The sequence below is a fragment of the Crocuta crocuta genome, unplaced genomic scaffold (genome assembly GCF_008692635.1).
Source record: "Crocuta crocuta isolate KB4526 unplaced genomic scaffold, BGI_CrCroc_1.0 scaffold374, whole genome shotgun sequence".
In the NCBI taxonomy this organism is placed as follows: domain Eukaryota; kingdom Metazoa; phylum Chordata; class Mammalia; order Carnivora; family Hyaenidae; genus Crocuta; species Crocuta crocuta.
Genome location: NW_027532613.1, coordinates 3,699,713 through 3,717,688, shown reverse-complemented (window position 1 = coordinate 3,717,688; position 17,976 = coordinate 3,699,713). Strand labels below are relative to the sequence as shown.

Below are 17,976 nucleotides of genomic sequence, written 5' to 3'. Positions count from 1 at the left end.
AATGGTGCAGGCTCCGAAGTGGCCCAGACCCAGCTTCACTACTTATTCACTGAGTGACTTTGGGCAAGTTATTTCTCTCTCTATGCCTGAGTGTCCTCGTCTATAAAACAGCTCTATTTCATAGGGTCGTTGTGACGATTAACTGCGATGACGCTTTAGCACAGTGCCTGGCACATACTAATGGTGGCTACTCAGTGACATCACAGAAAAAGGCAGAATAGGGAGCTCCATGAATTAGTCCATTCACTGCAGCACCCATTCAGCTGGCAAAAAATGTCAGTGAACTTTCTCCACAAACTCTAGGATCTAATTAAAAAACAACAACAACAACCTTCCAGCTTTTCGAGGAATGCTTAATGAAGAAAGAGGCTGCTAAATGTTGACATGTAAGAAAATCTATGAGGTTGACTGACTGCTGAGATAATATAGCAGAGATATCACTGACCACACTCAACAAAGAGCACAGTCTGCGGGTTGCCTGGGTAGCTCAGTTAAGTGTCCGACTCTTGAAGTTCGGCTGAGGTCATGATCTCACGGTTTGTGGGTTTGAGCCCCATGTCAGGCTCTGCACCAACAGCACAGACAGCCTAAAAGCCTGCCTAGGATTTCTTTCTCCCTCTCTCTCTCTCTCTCTGCACCTTCCTGGCTTGCTCTTTTCCTCACTCTCAATAAACAAACAAACAAACATTTAAAAAAAGTAAAAGAGTGGAGTCTGCACAGAAGAGCTGAGAGATCCCTGAACAGATGGACGGAGGCCCTCAACAAGCAGCAGCATGCCCTGGGAGGCGCGGGGGAGCCTGAATTCCAGAGTCACCATGTTATAACCTTCACCACGTCCAGTTCTCAACAAAAGTTAAAAACACCTACAAGTAGGCAAGCACGGTCTATTCTCAGGGAAGAGGAAGAAATTGACAGAAGCTGTCCCCAAGGAAGGCTAGGTGCTGGATGTTGGCATCTTGGAATTTAGCATAATTATTAAAAGAAAAGTTTGTTGCTTATCAGCAGGGTATTACTGGAAACCCTATGCTTTCTTTTGGTTTTACATTGTATTATGAATACTGTAAATATTTTGCCTGTTTCTTAGTGGAAATTACCATGAGGGGGAAAAATGACCAGTTTGTAACTTGAGGAAAAATAAAATTGGGAAAATTTTACCCTTGGATCTGTCTTTGAAAACATACACACTCCCACCACTCTATTAAATTTTTTTAATGTTCACATACATGAGTAAAAAATAACATTTAGTACTTTAAGTTAGAGTAACCACTCATTAAAGACTTATATTTGAATGTAACACATTTATTATTCTTGTTTGAAATATAGCTTATTTGGTATGACAAAAAAAAATAATATCTTTTATACCATAGTAATTCTCCATTCTAGGTTGCTCAGACTTGATACATTCTTTTTTTCTAGCCCTTCACATGCTACTGGTGTGGCCAATAGCATCAGGGCTATTCCTTTCTCCTTTCCTTGTTGAGTGACATGAGTCATAGAACCTCTGTGTAGCCTGAGTGGGTTTGGTCAGAAATCTGAGATCATCCTGGAAGTGAGGGAAGGTTTTTCCCACAGAGACTCAGGCATGGAGGAATCATTTGGCAGTGAACAAAAGTTTACATTGGCCAAGGAATTGGCTGTCAGCATGTGAAACCGAGAACCAGAATTCCAGGTTACACCCAGACCAGGTCTAAGTAGTTAACAAGAAAAACACCTACTTTGTGTCCTGAGAGGTCCAGTTGAACATCTATGTGCCACAAGTCCACCAGTGAGTGAACTAGCTACCCTCCACCAAGTGACCCCAAGGTCTCTGTTTTTCTGTCCAAAGCAGTGGCAGTAGAGTTGTACTTTTGAGAATGTAAAGTCTTCATTTGCACACCTGTCAGAGTACTAGCTTGGAACTCAGTGTAGGAGATGCAGAGGAGGCAGGAACAATTATTTTCCTAGCTTCCTTCTAGGATAGGAGTTTGCTGGTGAGAAAGACTAGCAGGATCTGAATGGCACTTGTGATGGGGCAGAGAAAGGTTTTGTTGGCCAGGCTGGTTGTCCTTGGAGTCGGGCGTGGGGTTATCCTGGTTGTGGAGATGTGTCTTGTCATTGGGCTTGGGCTTGGGGTTGTTCTGGTTGTAGAGATGTGTCTTGTCATTGGGTTTGGGCTTGGGGTTGTCCTGGTCGTGGATATCTGGGAGATGGTCATCTCTGGAAACAAACAATAGCATCAGAATTTCTTTGCTGGGGAGGGTGGGGGTGAGCAGTAGAGAAAGGAGGCTAATCTGATGGAATGCTGGAGCAAACTTCAGTAGACATTTCTCAGTGGACAAGTATATGTAGAGGATGAAGAAAACTAGGGGTTGCAGAATGTCAAGGGACAAAACACAAGTAAGTAGGATTCTCTACCCTTAAGGTCTACACAATCCTATGGGGAAGTAATTTATACAACTACCAAATTTGTTGTTGGGTGGGTAGTCCTCATGGCTTCATGTCCTTAATGTTATATTAGAAAGTATCATCCAGAATGGCATGGTTTTATTTTTTCCTTACCTAATTTCAAAGGTTTCACGTAAAGCTTACAAAACTAGATACCATCCAGACTGAGGATGGCTACCCCTGTTCTGGGGGGGGGAGGGTTGGGGGGAGGTGGATTGGATATGGAGGAGGGCACTTGTGGGGATGAGCACTGGGTGTTACATGGAAACCAACTTGACAATAAACTATTTGTAAAAAAATTAAAAAATAAAGCAAGCGCAGAGGCCCTGTCCAAACACCTGAATCTCTTTCTGTGGTTTCAGAGGCACATGTCATTCTCACATGCAGGGATCTGACTATCCATGGGTTCTCTGAGGTTGCCTTGCAGAGAAGCAGAGAGAACCAGACCCTGGGGGTAGTCTGATCCTGGAAAAACTGGAGTTTTGTAATGATGCCTCCAAGGGTCTGTGGATCAAAGAGGACTATATGGAAGAAGAAGAAGGTAGAAATCCCGTGATCTGCTCAGGCCCAAGCACTGTCCCCCAGCAGGAGGGTGCCTTCCAGCTAAGAGGCCTTGCCTTATCTCATTTAGTGCTTCTCCAGGGCAGATGTTTCTCTAGTATCTCACTGAGCCACAAGGTCTGAACACAACCACTTTAAGGAATCCTGACGAGAAACAAATATTTTTTCTTTCTTTCTTGGCATTTACACGAGTGTTCATCTTGAAACTATCCTTGAGGAAGAAAATAACACCCTGGTATTTCCACAGAGGGGAACCACCAAGGAAGCCGTGAAGGCATTCATGTAATAGTTTCCTTAGGCAGAATAACTTTAAAATCTGTTGTTGAAAATAGATATCCCTTATGACCACATTTGCAACGCACAGTCAGCAGGAAAATGGGCATTATGCTGCATGTATTTCAGCATTGGGGGGCTCCCAAGGAAGACCCGTTATCTGGACACTGAGAAAGACTAATGTTTATTGTTCTTGGTTGAACTTTGCATTTTAAAACTTCATTAGGAATAAAATATTGTCTTTCTAGTTTTGATGGAAATCTAAGAAAAGTGGAAGAAAGTATTAAGATGTGGACTATGAGTCCTAATTTCATCATTTGCTTTCTCTATGGCTTTGGGTGAGTTACCCATCTTTCTTGGACGTCAGTGTCTCGAGTTTGTTTTAGCTCCCTAGAAGGAGGTAGGAGAGAAGGAAGAGAATAGAGAAGGGAGGAGAAGGACGAGGAGCTTCAGGATGGTTTGAGGTTGGAGAAGACAGCCCATGAAAGGTCAGTGGAAATCTCTGGTGGTAGTGGTGGTGGCCAGAGGCCACTCTGAGAATGAAGGAAAGTATGAGTATTTCTACACTATCAACCATTCTTTATGCAAATCTCCCCCTCTTCCTTTCAGCCCCTTGGTTAGAGTCTGCTATACATATGAACACTTTGTGTGAGTGGGAATTCTTTGTGGAAATTAGAGAAAGAGCTGACTTTCCTATCCATAATGGCTCCTGAGGAAGCAATAGTCTAGCGCCACAGATGACTGAGAGGTAAAGGCCCCTGGGAGTTGGCAGGTAAGTTGGGAATGACTTTTGTTTCCCAGAGGGCCTCGGATAAGGGGTTGAACCATCTTCTGTAGGTCTTAGGTGTTGGGGGACTCATCTGACATCTGGATAATGCATGATTAGAAGAGTCTTCTAGGACACCCACAGAGTAATTTTCCAAGCTGACTGAATGACTGCCAGATGTGTAACATAGGCCACAGAGAAACTTACCTTTTCTTCTTAGTAGCAGAGAGGAAAATGCGGCTACGTTGTAGGAATTGATAGTGAAGGCTCTGTGGGGGGCAAATAATCAATGAGAGATCATGGTGAGGACCTCAGTTATGGAATTCATGAGTCCTGCTTCCATTTCTGCCTTCCCAGAGGATCCCGACCTTGTGTTCTCTACGGCATAGTCAGCAGATCATTAAATACTGGTCTTGTCTATATTGTCTTGACTAAGATCCTCCATGGTCTTGCTGCAGTTAAGTTCTTGTCCATCCCCCACCCCACCAACTTCAGCACCCTGAACTCCCCTCAGGCTGGTATGCACTTCTGCTCCTTGTCCAGGCCAGTCTTGCCTGTGATCTCTGTCCTGGTCCCATTTGTCCATATACTCAATAGTAACCTCTGTGAAGTCATGTCTCCCTGTTCTCATTAACCCAAACACAGCTCCATTAGAGAGACCTGCTCCTCGACAGCATTGCCTTGCTGTGAGCCTCTCCTGCAACAGGAGGGCCAGCTTCTGTTGTCAGCAATGCCTGACAATGTACATTGAGTAGGTGCTCAATGTTCATTAAATGACCTGTATAACTTGGTATGTTATTGTCTTTTTAAAGCTTATTTACGTATTTTGAGAGAGAGAGAGAAAGTGAGCAGGGGAGGATCAGAGAGAGAGGGAGAGAGAGAATCCCAAGCAGGGGTCTCAAACCCATGAACTGTGAGATCATGACCTGAGCCAAAACCAAGAATTGGATGCTTAACTGACTGAGCCCTCCAGGCACCCCTTGGTGTGCTGTTCTTGTTACAGTGGTTTCACTATCAACTCAGTCTCTCGTTCATACATTCAACAGTTAATGAGTGTGCACCACATGCCGGTCACTGTGCTTGGTGCTGAGGGGACAGTGATGGATGAGACAGGCATGGTTCTTACCCTTGCAGCACTTAAAGTCTGTCCAGAGAGACAGACTTTAAACAAAACAATCGGGGCGCCTGGGTGGCTCAGTCGATTAAGCATCTGACTTTGGCTCAGGTCATGATCTCACAGCCTGTGGGTTCTAGCCCTGCATCAGAATCTGTGCTGACAGCTTGGAGCCAGGAGCTGCTTTGGATTCTGTGTCTCCTCCTCTCTGCCCCTCCCACCCCCCCAAAAGTAAATAAACATTGAAAAAAAATTAAAGCAATCAGCAAATGAGTTAAGTAATGGATCTCAGTTTTGCTATGTGTTGTGACGAAACAGTGGAAATTTTGGGGATGAAAAGGGGAGAGCTGGAACTTGACCTGGGGGTTTAGCGAATGCTTTCTGAAGGAAGTGATGTTCATCCTCTGTGATGATTTCTGTAGAGGCCTTGCCTGCCCGGAACTCGTTGTGGAGCCCTGCGGGCAGGGGCCTCTTCATGTCCCCGTGGGCCCCACCCAGCACGGTGGAGCTCCCTGCTGTCTGAACACCTATCATGCTTGCTGGTCCCCCCACTGTCGGCCGTGTGGACCGAGGAAGGGTCTGGAGACCACACTATCAGTGGAGATGTGCTGTTCCTATAGCAGGTGGTCACTGTGGAGTGTGGAGGCTTTAATGAGGTGACGTGTGAGCAGAGTCAGTGCCCTGATTATCTTTGGCTGGCTGCTAAGAGACTGCTGTCATGGGGAGGCTGGAATGTAGCAGCTCCCTTACATTCCCACTCTCAGAAGTTACCCTGGGCAAAATGACCTCTCCAGAGCCAACCAGCCATGTCCCATCAGGCCCTGGGCGTGGCAGGGGAAGGCAGGATGGCTTGACGGCATCATCACCACCAGTGTCTGCAGACTTGGTGGCTATTCACGAGGGACATGGCTTCATGGCCAGACCTGCCCTTTTGGTACAAAGTGGCAGTCTGAAAGTGTGAGGGCCTCTCAACGTGGGCTCCTAAAGTAACCTGGGTAACATCCCCTGCTGAGAGGAAGGTTGTTTTGTTAAAGTGGAATGAGGAGCCCCAGGTGGCCTTGCCTCAGAATCTGAGTGTGTCCATTCTGTGTGACACTAGGAAGCCAGTGTTATTACACAATCATCATAATTGCCGTTTCCAAAACGAATCTGTTTTTAAAAAGTGACTCTCTGGAATTTGAAGCAAACAGTGTGCCCAGTGATAAAGATTCTTTGCTTAACCAAACTTTAGTCAGGCTCCAGAACCTTCTCCCAGGCCTATCTGTGCACTTCCTTGTAAAATCTGTTTTAGCAAGAATGCTGCAAAGTCAGTTGGGCAATTACCTCTCACCCTTCACCCCTCATACCTGGTTCTTCCTTCTCTACCACTCTAGGTAACACCTCTCACCCTGGCCTGCCTTCTGCAAGAATCCTGTTAGGTCAGTTTAGCCAGAATCTTCCTTACAGGACTTGTTGTTTCTTCTCAGTGACCCCCACCCTGCTCCTTGGCGATACATTCCCACTTGCCCACGTGGTGTTCAAAATTGAGCCTGGTTCTATCTTAGGTTCTTCTCCTGTTGCAACAGTCCTGAATAAATTTGGTTTTCATTTGTTTGTTAGCTTGGTTTACTTTACCCACTGTCCAGCTCTGGCTTTCTTCAACGCTAGATCTTCCTGTCTGTGTTGAGCCTGCCTGGGGTGGGGTGGGGGTGGTGGTGCGTGTGTGTACACGTGAATTGTAGGTAAAAAGTGGGACAGAGAATGGTGAGGCAGATAAGGAGCATAGCTACTAAATTCTCCACACCATGTCTGGGGTGCCTTTTGAGCCTCTAAGGTCACCATAAAACTGCATAAACCCCATCTGCAAAAAGCCCATCAGAGCCCAAAACACATCACATGGAGACAGGGTTCTTACTGTAGCTCGATTGTGGTTATGTTCGTGGAGTTAGGAGAAACCCAGTTTGCCGTGAAAAGCTTGCCATTCAAGTTCTCCAGGTGATACAGGGCGCTGCTGTTGCAAAGCTTGTCTGCTTTTTCCCAGAGGCCTAGTGAGTTGTTGTTCTCATCCACGGCTCGCAGGACCACAGCGCTGATATTGGCATTCACAGGAACCCATACTATGAGGGAATGATAAGGGAACAGTGAGCCACCTGTGCAGCGTGACAGGAATGAAGGTCATGAAATCAAAACCTAGTGTGCAAAAAGAGAGCTACAAATAGTATGTGCATATAATATGGTCCTATTTTAAAGGAAGTTGATGAAAAAAGTCTGGAAGGAAATTTAAAATATTTATGACTATTTGTGACTTCTTGGTAGTGGGGTGATAGATTATTTTTACTTTCTTCCTAGTGCGTTTTTGTTTTTTCCTAATTTCCTACATTAAACAGTGTAAGAAGACCAATACCCTAGCCCTGGTTTTGCTGTATAATGGGAGGGGGGGCTCCTGGCTGGCTTGTAACCTCTGGAGCCAGGTTCCCATCTGCCAGATGAAAGGGATAGCCCCTCTCCCCTTCTGTCAGGAGAAGTGGAGAGTGAGGAGAGATGTGATTGATGCATGAAAAAGGGTCAAGTGGGACCCCTGGGAAGTCTCATGAAATAAGGGACTGTTAGTGACAAATCGAAGCAGGGCCCATTTCCTGATCCCAGAAATGCTGATGCTCCTGATCTCTATTGTCAAGTGTGAGAGAAGGGATAGGGTCTCTGAGCCCCAGTACCAGTCAGATAACCCTAGGGTTTCCTGACCTTCCCCAATCAGGTGAGTCTTCCCTGTTGAGTCTTCCCTGTGAGTGCACCCCAGGCTAGATTCCAGCATTATGATGGGTGGGAAGGGACTTTCAAGAGAACATTTCAGTCTGTCCATTTGCTCCCTTAGAAGATCCCTTGTGAGGAGTGCCTGGGTGGCTCAGTTGGTTAAGTGCCCGACTCTTGATTTCAGCTCAGGTCACAATCTCATGTTTGTGAGATCAAGCCTGGAAATGGGCTCTGTGCTGGCATCATGGAGCTTGTTTGGGATTCTCTCTCTCTCTCTCTCTCTCTTCTCTCTCCCCTTTCTCCCCCTCTCCACCTCCTTGGCTAGCTCTCTCTTTCTCTCAAAAAATACATTAACATTAAAAAAGAATAGTAAGATCCCTTCTGAAAGAATTTCTCATTGCCAGAGGGTTATTCTCCAGGTCCCTGTCAGCCACTCACATTCCTCCAATGACTTCTTACAAAGCATAGCAAATCAAGCCAGTAGCACAATAGGGATCAGACAATCTTAGATAAGAATTGCAGCTCTCAGGGGGGCGCCTGGGTGGCTAAGTCAGTTGAGCATCTGACTTCGGCTCAGGTCATGATCTCACGGTTCATGGGTTCAAGCCCCGCATCGGGCTCTGTGCTGACAGCTAGCTCAGAGCCTGGAGCCTGCTTCGGATTCTGTGTCTCTCTTTTTCTCTGATCCTCCCCTGCTCATGCTGTCTCTCTCTCTCTCTCTCAGAAAAAAACAAAAACAAAAACAAAAGCAAAAAAAAACATTAAAAAAAAAAAGAATTGTAGTTCTCACATTTAGGAGCAAGTCATTTCATCTCTCAGCCTTGGTTTCCTTATTGTTCGCCACTCACTCCACAACTATTTGTTGAATGCTCATTTTGCACCAAGGCTGGTCCTATGTCTGGGGATAATGACATTATCCCTCATTACATGGAGATCATGATACCTTATCTTATACGGTTCCTGGGAGGAGCACAGAGAAGAGTGTTAAGACTAAACATGAGTGTAGGATGAATGGTGATTGTTATTTATTTATTTTTAAGCACAAAACATTTCTGTTCTGTTTGTTTTTGTCAATCAAGAGGTGGCTGAGCCAAACCCCATGGGCCCTGCTGTTGTAGATGTGAGGGCTGTCCTGCGGATTTCACCAAGTCTGTCAGCTCTGCTGGGGGCGTGCTCTTCCCTCTGCCCTGGCTTCTGCCAGCTCGCGCGCTCTCTCTCTCTCTCTCTGGCTTCCTGCCTCCTTTCTTCCCTCCCAGGCATCTGTGGTCTGGGTTTCTGGCCTCTACCTTCTCTCTTCAGGCCGCAGCCAGATCAGATTCCCCACACACATCCTTCTGTATACAGTACTCTCCAAAAGCGTCAAAGTGCCCATCTTTCTAGAGGATCTAAACATTTCTGCTGTTATATTTTCACATCTCTTGATTATAGGACCCAGCACATGGCTTTCATGACCCTCCTAACCTGGCTCACTGCGCTTTCTGCCCTCCTGCCCTTGGGGAAGCCGGCCTTCTTCTGGCTCCGCAGATGCACCTGCCTCTGGCCTTTGTTCATGTGGGATCATCTGTCTGGGACTCTGCCTTCTCATCATGCATCCCCGCTTACCCTCCAGGACCCTGCCTATGACCCACCTCCGGGCCAGTTCAGCCCTCTTTCCCTCTCCCTCCTGAAACATTTATGTTTATATCTGTGGAGCTGAGTCCATAACTACATCCTGGCTTATAATATACTGTGGTTTCATCCATGCCAGTATCTGACCAGCCCAGCACTGGGCACCTGGAGGGCACCAGATAACTACTCACTGATTGATTTAAAAAGTTGTACACCCAGTGTTGTACAGTGCCCTTAAAGATGAAGGGGCAGGAAAAAGGCAAGTAAGTTATATCCCTCTTGCCCACTGAAGGGAAAAATGGAGGCCATTGCTTACACAGCACAATCTTAATATAAATGTCACTGCATCATGGGTTTCTTTCCCTGATACTGAGGCAGACCCAGGGAACTTCTCCTAAGATACCACCTGAGCTACTGTTGTACCATGGGACACACCAAGTCTATATAGGACCTGCCAATGTTGACACAAACCCTGAAATTAAAAAAAATTCAAGATGAAAATAAGGAGAAGCCATTGGCCTTTGTGGGTATTTACCCAGTCTCCCCAAAAGTCCTGTGTCCCCGTGGAGTCCTGCAGTGACACCTTTACAAGGAAATCACGGAGCCTGTTTGTAATCCTAGGTGTAGAATCTGGCACTTGATGTCTCTGTGAACATAGGATTTTGACTCTCAAATCATTTGCATTGTGATTCAGTTTATCATAGAGCTTTTAGCACATTTCTGTTCTGAGCCGAAGTCATATGAAGCTTGGAGAAGTGCCCGGCACATAGTAGGTGTTCAATGAACTGAAGCTCCTCTCCTCCTTCCCCACTCTCCCTGCTCTATCCAGCACCTCTGTAAATGCCTGATTTCCCTCTCACACAGCGTATTCCCTTGCTAGGGTCTCAAGAACCTCTCCTGACTGTTCTTTCTCCCATCTCCCTATTTTCAGAAGGCCCCATGCTACATGTCTCTCCCCCAGCATCTTCACAAGGTAGATTTCTTTTCCTTTCATTTCCGCAGCAGAATCCCTCACCTCGTGATATGTTATCTCAAGCCTGGGGTCTGTGATCTCTTGTGTAGCTGTTTCTCTGACCACCCTCCCCCCCACAAGTCCTTCCCCGTAGATAAGGTCACACATAATGCCTTCCTGTCGTCGTCTTGAATTATAAGATTATCCTCCCTGGCTTGGTAGGATAGGAGCCGCTGCCTGAAGGAGTGGGATACAGTGACCCAAGTCACAACCGAGGCCCTTAGTGACAGTCCCCATGAAAGAAACAGGAGAAAGGACAAGACGGGTGAGTGTGGAAGGCAGACCATGGTCCTTCTCCTGCCGATGTCTGGACTCTGGTTCATGGGTGTGGATATCAGGCTGGTGCTCCCTGCAGAACTGAGGTCGAGTTCTAGGACAGCAGGATGGCAGAGTAATGAGACAGCAGGCTCTGAAGCCGGGCAGCTTGGCCGAACGGAGCTGGACAGATCTCGGCTGTTAACCTGGGTTCAGATATTAACAATGCTCCCTACCATGTCCTTGGGTAAAACTTTAACTCTCCTGTGCCGCATCTGGGAAGACAATAGCATTTATCCTTGGAACAGTACCCAGCACATTGTTAGCAGTCTCAGCGCTCAGTACCGTAGTGAGGGGCATGTGGTGCAGCGGTTAGGGGCCAGATAGCTGAAGCTAGGCTGCTTGGGCTCCTATCCCAATGCCACCCCCTCAGAAGCTCTGTGACCTGAGCAAGTGACTATCACCTCTGCCTCTGTTTTCTTATCTATGAAATGGGAATGACTGTGGTATGTACCTGCCTCACAGGTTGTTGTGAGGAATAAATGCATTAATACATGAAAACCACTGTATTCAATGTTGTTATGAATGTAGCTAGAAAGCACCTGCCTTGACTTACAAGGTTTGGGAAATTTGGAGAATGTTCCCAGGCACCTCGAAGAGAAGCATCAGATTAAGAAGGAAAGACCAAGATTCAGGAGCAGGTTCTGCAGCTTACTTGCAGTAAAACCCTGAGCCGTCACCTCACTTCTCTCAGCCTCAGGTTGCTCATGAACAAGGTGGGATAGTAACACTTTCCCTGCCTAGCTCACTAGGGTTTCCTCCCACACACTGAAGGTGAACACCGTCTCCCGGCATGCAATGTGCCATCACCCTTGGGGCCTTGTTTTATCAAATGGATGCGAACGCACTACAGACTGTGATGCAGATACCACCCCCGAAAGTAATACAAATGTCCATTTTCTTTAAGTCAGAGAATTTGCCGCTCACCAAGGTGAGCTCTTGGTGAGGCTCAGTTAACCTGGTGTTGGGACTTCATGGCCCACCGACTCAGGTTTGCTCAGAGAACAGGCAGAAGCAGCCCCACCCAGCTAACTCTATCACATGTTCTCTTTCTTTCTGTCTCTGCCCCTGCTTCCCATTTGGGTCAAAGACACATGTTCTGTGTGATTGAGAGCAGGAATGGAGGGCTGTGCTCTGAGGTTCTGGTAACTCCCCATAGAAGACAAAGGACAACAGAGAGAACGGCTTCTCCTCACCTGTGTACTTTCTGTTGCTGTCATAGACATCTGAATTGGCCGTGATGCCTGGGCCAGTGGTGGCGACCTCACTGAAGAATATGCATTTGTCAATGTCATCTGCAGAGCTGGCAGAAGAACACAGCAGTCCGAGGCCTAGAAACAGCCCAAGTGGCAGCAGCGTGGAGCCCAGGACTGCCATGGTCCTGACTGGTTTGAAAACAGCTGGGCCCGGTACTGGGTAATACCTACGACTCACCTGTTTATATGCTCCGGGGCTGGAGCTCCTGTGTGAGGTCATAAATGCAAATCTCCTTCCCACTCCTCCCTAAAATGAACTGGTGTCTGGAATGCAGCCCAGGATCTCACCAAGAATGAATCTCCTGCTATTCGTCAGCATGACCCTTTACCAATTCCAGTTTTGCTCAAGAAGGGGAAGGTACTGATTATGGTTCTGTTCTGCATCTCCTTTATCTCAGCATCTGCTACTTGAAGCAAGCTGCTGAGAACAGGCTCAGTGCTGGCCAAGTGAAAGCCAGAGTGGAGCAATCATCACATACCTGGCGCATTTAGAAGCTCCACTCTTCTCCCTGTAGGGAATCCAGACGTAAAAACTCTCTTTTCTTGGAATGTTACATACGCTTTTCTAGCTCTCCTTTATCAACAGTGTCTCCAATCCTAGTTCCTTTTGTGACTAACATAGAATTAGGAAGACTGTACTTTTGGATTTATATTTATTTTCTGGAAAGAAACAGCTTTGGTCCACCTGGCTCCTGGTATGTTCCTCCGTAGCACCATCACACAAGGGGACTACTAAAAAAATCAGAAAATACATTTTCTTATCTCTCTTCTGATTTTTATGATTTGCTCACTGAAAGAGTACTATGTGAGTAGAAAGGAAACAAAAAAATGAAGAATCGAATCAAGGTGATATTTATAAATGTTTCCTCAAGAGAAGCACTCACAGAATGGTGGAGCAAGGACCTCTGAAAAGTCTATTCCTCCAGCAAAGCAGTGACAACAGCAGCAAAAATGGTCAAAATCAATTTTCTCAGAACTCTGGAAATTGACCAAAGGAAATTGACTTGCAAAAATCTGAGGAGGATTTGTTTAAGAAAATTGGCTGAATCTCATTGAGCACAGTGAGCACTGTGGCATTTTAGCTTGCCTTCTCCCGCCCCCCCCTCCCCCCCAGCTCTGCAGAAACCTTAGAAACCAACAGCTTTGAGGCACCTGGGTGGTTCAGTCAGTTGAGCGTCTGACTTCAGCTTGGGTCGTATCTTGTGGTTCATGAGTTTGAGCCCTGGGTCAGGCTCTCTGCTGACAGCTCAGAGCCTGGAGCCTGCTTCAGATTCTGTGTCTCCCTCTCTCTCTGACCCTTCTCCGCTCATGCTCTGTCTCTTTCTGTCTCTCTCTCAGATAAATAAACATTAGAAAAAAAAAACAAACCCACAGATTTGCCATTATGGGAACCATGAAGACCAGCAAACAAGCAGCCAGTGGAAGAGGACAGAATGAGTTTGGAGCTCTCCAAAAGTCTTATTTCCAGAGAATTGTCACTATGTGACCTATCTGGAAATTGCCTGTAAATCAGAATTCTCAGGTTTCAACAGCTGACCACCAAGTGAACTGAGCAGAGACTTCAGTGGCCACGCATGATAAAGAAGATAGAGGGGGAACCTGGGTGGCTCAGTCGGTTGAGTGTTCGACTCTCATTTTCAGCTCAGGTCATGGTCCCAGGACCATGCCCTGCATTGGACTCTGAAGGGGCTGAGCTCTGTTGATTATGGAGCTTACTTGGATTTTCTCTCAATCTCTCCCTCTGCCCCTCTCCCCCACTTGCTTGCTCACTCTCTCTAAAAGAAAAAAAAAATAATGAAAAGAAGATAGACCTCACCGAACTAATTTATAAAAGTCACTATACTGACAACAGTAGCAGCAGTAACAAACAGTAAAAACCAATAGAAACTACAACAAATCCTGGGAGGGAGGGGTATCACATATCCAAATGACATCAGTATATTTTTTAAATGTCCAGTTTTCAACAAAAGATTATAAGACATACAAAGGAACAAGAAAGTATGGTCAGTACATAGGAAAAATGCCTCCCAACCAATAGAAACTGCCCTTGAGGAAGCCCACATATTAGACTTAGTAGACAAAGATGTTATCTCAAGTGTTATAAATATGTTCAAAAAGTAAAAGAAACCATGTCTAAAGAGTGAAAGGAAAGTATGAGAATAATGTCTCACCAAATAAAGAATATTAATAAAGACATAAAAAATTATTTTAAAAAAACAAACAGAAATTCTGCAGTGGAAAAGTGTGACTGAAATGAAAATTTCAGTAGAAGGACTTAACAGATTTTAACTAGCAAGAGAAAGTAAACTTGAAGATATTCAATAAAAATACTGAATAAATTTAACAGAATAAATGTAAGATTTGTGTACTGAAAACTGTAACACAGGACCCAGAATAGCCAAAATGATCTTGAAAAAACAACAATAACAGGAAAGTTGGACTTGAACTGCCTACAATTTCAAAACTTAGTATTTAAGCTACAGTCATCAAGATAATGTTGTACTGGGATAAGTGTAGACATATATAAACCAATGGAAAACAGTTGATAGTCCAGAAATAAACCCACACCTTTATAATCAACTGATTTTTGATAAGGGTGCCAAGACCATCTGATGGGAGAAAGAACAGTCTTTTCAACAAATAGGTCCTGGAACAACTGGATATCCACATGCAACAGAATGAAATTGAACCCCTAACTCATACCATATAAAAAATTAGCTCAGGTGGATTAAAAACTTAAATGTAAGAGTTTAAACTATACAACCACCTCCTCCCCAAAACAGGTAAAACTTTTCATGGCCTTGGATTAGTCAACATTTTAATATATATAATGCCTAAAGTATAAGCAACCAAAGAAAAACAGGTACATTGGACTTCATCAAAACTACAAGCTTTCATTCTACAAAGGAGACCATCAAGAAAGTGCAAAGACAACTCAAATAATGGGAGAAGATATTGCAAATCATCTATCTGATACACACCTAGTATCCAGAATATATAAAGAACACTTAAAACTTAGTATCCCAACTTAAAAATGGGTAATGAGTACTTTCTCCAAAGAATATAGACAAAAGCCAAAGAATTCATTAAAAGATGCTCAGCATCATTAGTTATTAGGAAAATGCAAATACAGTCACAAAGGGATACCACTTCACAGCCAGCAGGATGGCTATATGACATAACAAGTGTCAGCAAGGATATAGAAGTTTTGTAACCATTCTGCATTGCCGGTGGGAATGTAGCCAGTTTGGAAAACTGTCTGGTGATTCTTCAAAAAAAAAACAACAACAAAAAAAAACATGGAGTTACTATTATATGACCCACAACTCCATTCCTAGTTATGTACTCAAGAGAATTCAAAACATATGTCCACACAAAAACTTGGACATGAGTGTTCATAGGAGCATTATTCCTAAAGCCAAAAGGTGGGAAACAACTCAAGTGTCCATTAACTCTTGAGTGGATACAAAAATATGATATGTCCAACAATGAAATTTTATCCAGATATAAATGGGAATGAAGTACTGATAGATGCTACAACATGGATGAGCCTTGAAAACATGATGCAAAGTGAAAGAAGCCAGATGCAAAAGACCATGTATCATATGATAGCACTTATATGAAATATCCAGGATAGGCAAACTGATTGGGACCAAGCATTTTCCAGGGACAGGGTGGGGGTGGATGGTAGGAGGGGTGGTGAGGAATGACAAAGAGAGGGAGAACTGACTGCTAATTGGTTTGGGGTTTCTTTTTGGGGTGTTGGAAGTAGTCTGGAATTAGATAGTTGTAATAGTTTTCATCATTGTGTGAATATACTAAAAACCACTGAACTGAATTTTATGTGAATTACATTTCAGTGAAAATATTTATTTATGTAATATTATATGTAAGCAAGTTAGGGGCAGTAGAAAGAATGCAGCAGAACTTTAGTATTAGATCTTGTTTAGGAACCCGGCTTTGGGAGAGTTTTAACCTATCTGAACTTTAATTTCCACTTCTGAAAATTGGGACATTGATACAAATCTTACATATTTTAATGTGTGTTAAATGAGAAATATATGTAAACTGTCTTGGGGGATGGATGGGGTGGGTCTGGTACACAGTAGGTGTATAACACATGTTGATTTGTTCTCTCCCTTCTTCATTTCTTTCTTCCTTCCAACTTTCCATCTGTCTTTCCTTCCTTCCTGCCTGCCTTTCTGCCTGCCTGCCTGCCTGCCAGTTTAAGGCAGTGGGTCAGGAGAAAAGAAAATAGAGGAGTTTTACTGTTGATATGGAGACACTAGTCTAAACCTCCCTATGAATTGGGGGCAGAAGATTGGGGCAGAGGGGGAAACCGGTAAGCAGAATTGTTCCATTCATTTACTACATTTTGGAGCTCAGCCCAAGAAAGGGTCTGTATGAAGTCATCAACACTGCCTCTAGGGAGGAGGGAGCTGTCGGCTACAGGGACAGCTGTTGACAAAACAAAGTTGATCTTTGATTCCTTCCAGAAAGGACTTGAGGTTTCTTGAGGATAGACCACAAGAAAACTTGTTAAAAAAAATACACGTATTTGGACTTCCCACTATTCCTTCACCCCTTTCTCTATAATTTTGGATTCTAGTTCCTGGAAATTCATACTTTTTTTTTTTAAAGTTTTATTTTTATTTCTAGGAGAGAGAGAGAGAGACAGCGTGAGCAGGGGAGGGTCAGAGAGAGAGTGAGTCACAGACTGAAATAGGCTCCAGGCTCTGAGCTGGCAGTCAGCACAGAGCCCGACGTGGGGCTGGAACCCACGAACCGCGAGATCATGACCTAAGCGAAAGTCAGTCGCTTAACCGACTAAGCCACCCAGGTGCCCCTGGAAACTCATACTTTTAAAAAAGCTCCATAGGTGGTTCTAGAACAGTGCTTTTTGATCTTGAAGGTGCATTCAGATCACACGGAGCATCTTGCTAACATGCAGTTTCTGATTCAGTAGGTTTGGTGTGGGGCCTGAGACTCCTCATTTATAACAGGCTCCCAGGTGATGCCAAGACGTTGCTGATCCCTGGAGCTCACCTTGCATAGCCAGGGTTTAGAAGTTGATCTGAGTAAATCAGTTTGTAACTGAATGTCAGACTAGTTGTTAAGGTCAGAAAAGCTGTGTTCTGTGACTGTACTGGGTACCCCAAAGTTTCCAGTTGGCCTAGAGCTTATATGCTGAGACTTCATGCTGTAGTAAGTGGTGGACACTTCAATGCCTCTTTGGTTTCCCTAGAAAGGAGAGCTTTCAGAGAGCAGAGAGAAGCGAGTCTTCCTAAGGTCAGAGTCTAAAGAGAGATTCCCTGAGATTCCCCAGGAGCAACCACTGGTGAATGCAGGCATCATCAGCCTGAGGCACCTTGGCTGGTTTTGGATCTAGTTTCCTGTGTGTGTCAGAGGTGTGAGGGATGCAGCATTCTCACCAAGGAGAATAGAGCATAGGCTTTGGAGTCACAGAGGCCTCTGAATCCTGCCCCTCATGTTGTAACCTTGGACTGTGCTTATCCTGTTCTGAAAGTCAATTCTTTAAGTCATATTATGGGAGTTAATAATACAGACCATGCAGGATTGTGTCAAGGCGTAAGAGAGAATGCAGGTAACATGCCTGCCATAGTCTACCTTCAGTACATGTGGTTCTTAGCTACCCATGGAAGGACAGGGTGCATGTTTGAGAGGAAGGGCCACCAGGGAGAGGGAGGAGCCTGGAGAATGTTTATAATGCTCTCATTTGTTTGACAACAATAGATGCTTATGTCAACACGTTGACTTAGGGACTAATTGGGTTGTACCTTTTGGCTTTTTGGATCAGGGTAGTGGGTGTTGTGCTTTTGAGGATCCCATGGTGTGGATCCTTATAGCTTAGAGGATAATCCAGTGGCCAGCTGTTTAGAAGCTACAGCTCATCCTT

At 44.8% G+C, this 17,976-nt stretch overlaps 2 protein-coding genes across 7 annotated transcripts in view; one reads left to right on the top strand and one right to left on the bottom strand.

Moving 5' to 3' along the window:
• Positions 1–17,976, top strand: part of PTS (6-pyruvoyltetrahydropterin synthase) — a 49,303-nt gene that overhangs the window by 15,903 nt on the left and 15,424 nt on the right. The gene's annotated exons all lie outside the window — the stretch shown is intronic.
• Positions 1,279–12,233, bottom strand: PLET1 (placenta expressed transcript 1). Its single transcript, XM_077780537.1, has 4 exons — positions 12,000–12,233; positions 7,033–7,234; positions 4,232–4,293; positions 1,279–2,196 (listed from the first exon to the last, which is right to left on the bottom strand). The coding sequence occupies exons 1-4, from the start codon at positions 12,178–12,180 to the stop codon at positions 1,952–1,954; spliced, it is 690 nt and encodes a 229-aa protein (XP_077636663.1). The 5' UTR covers positions 12,181–12,233; the 3' UTR covers positions 1,279–1,951.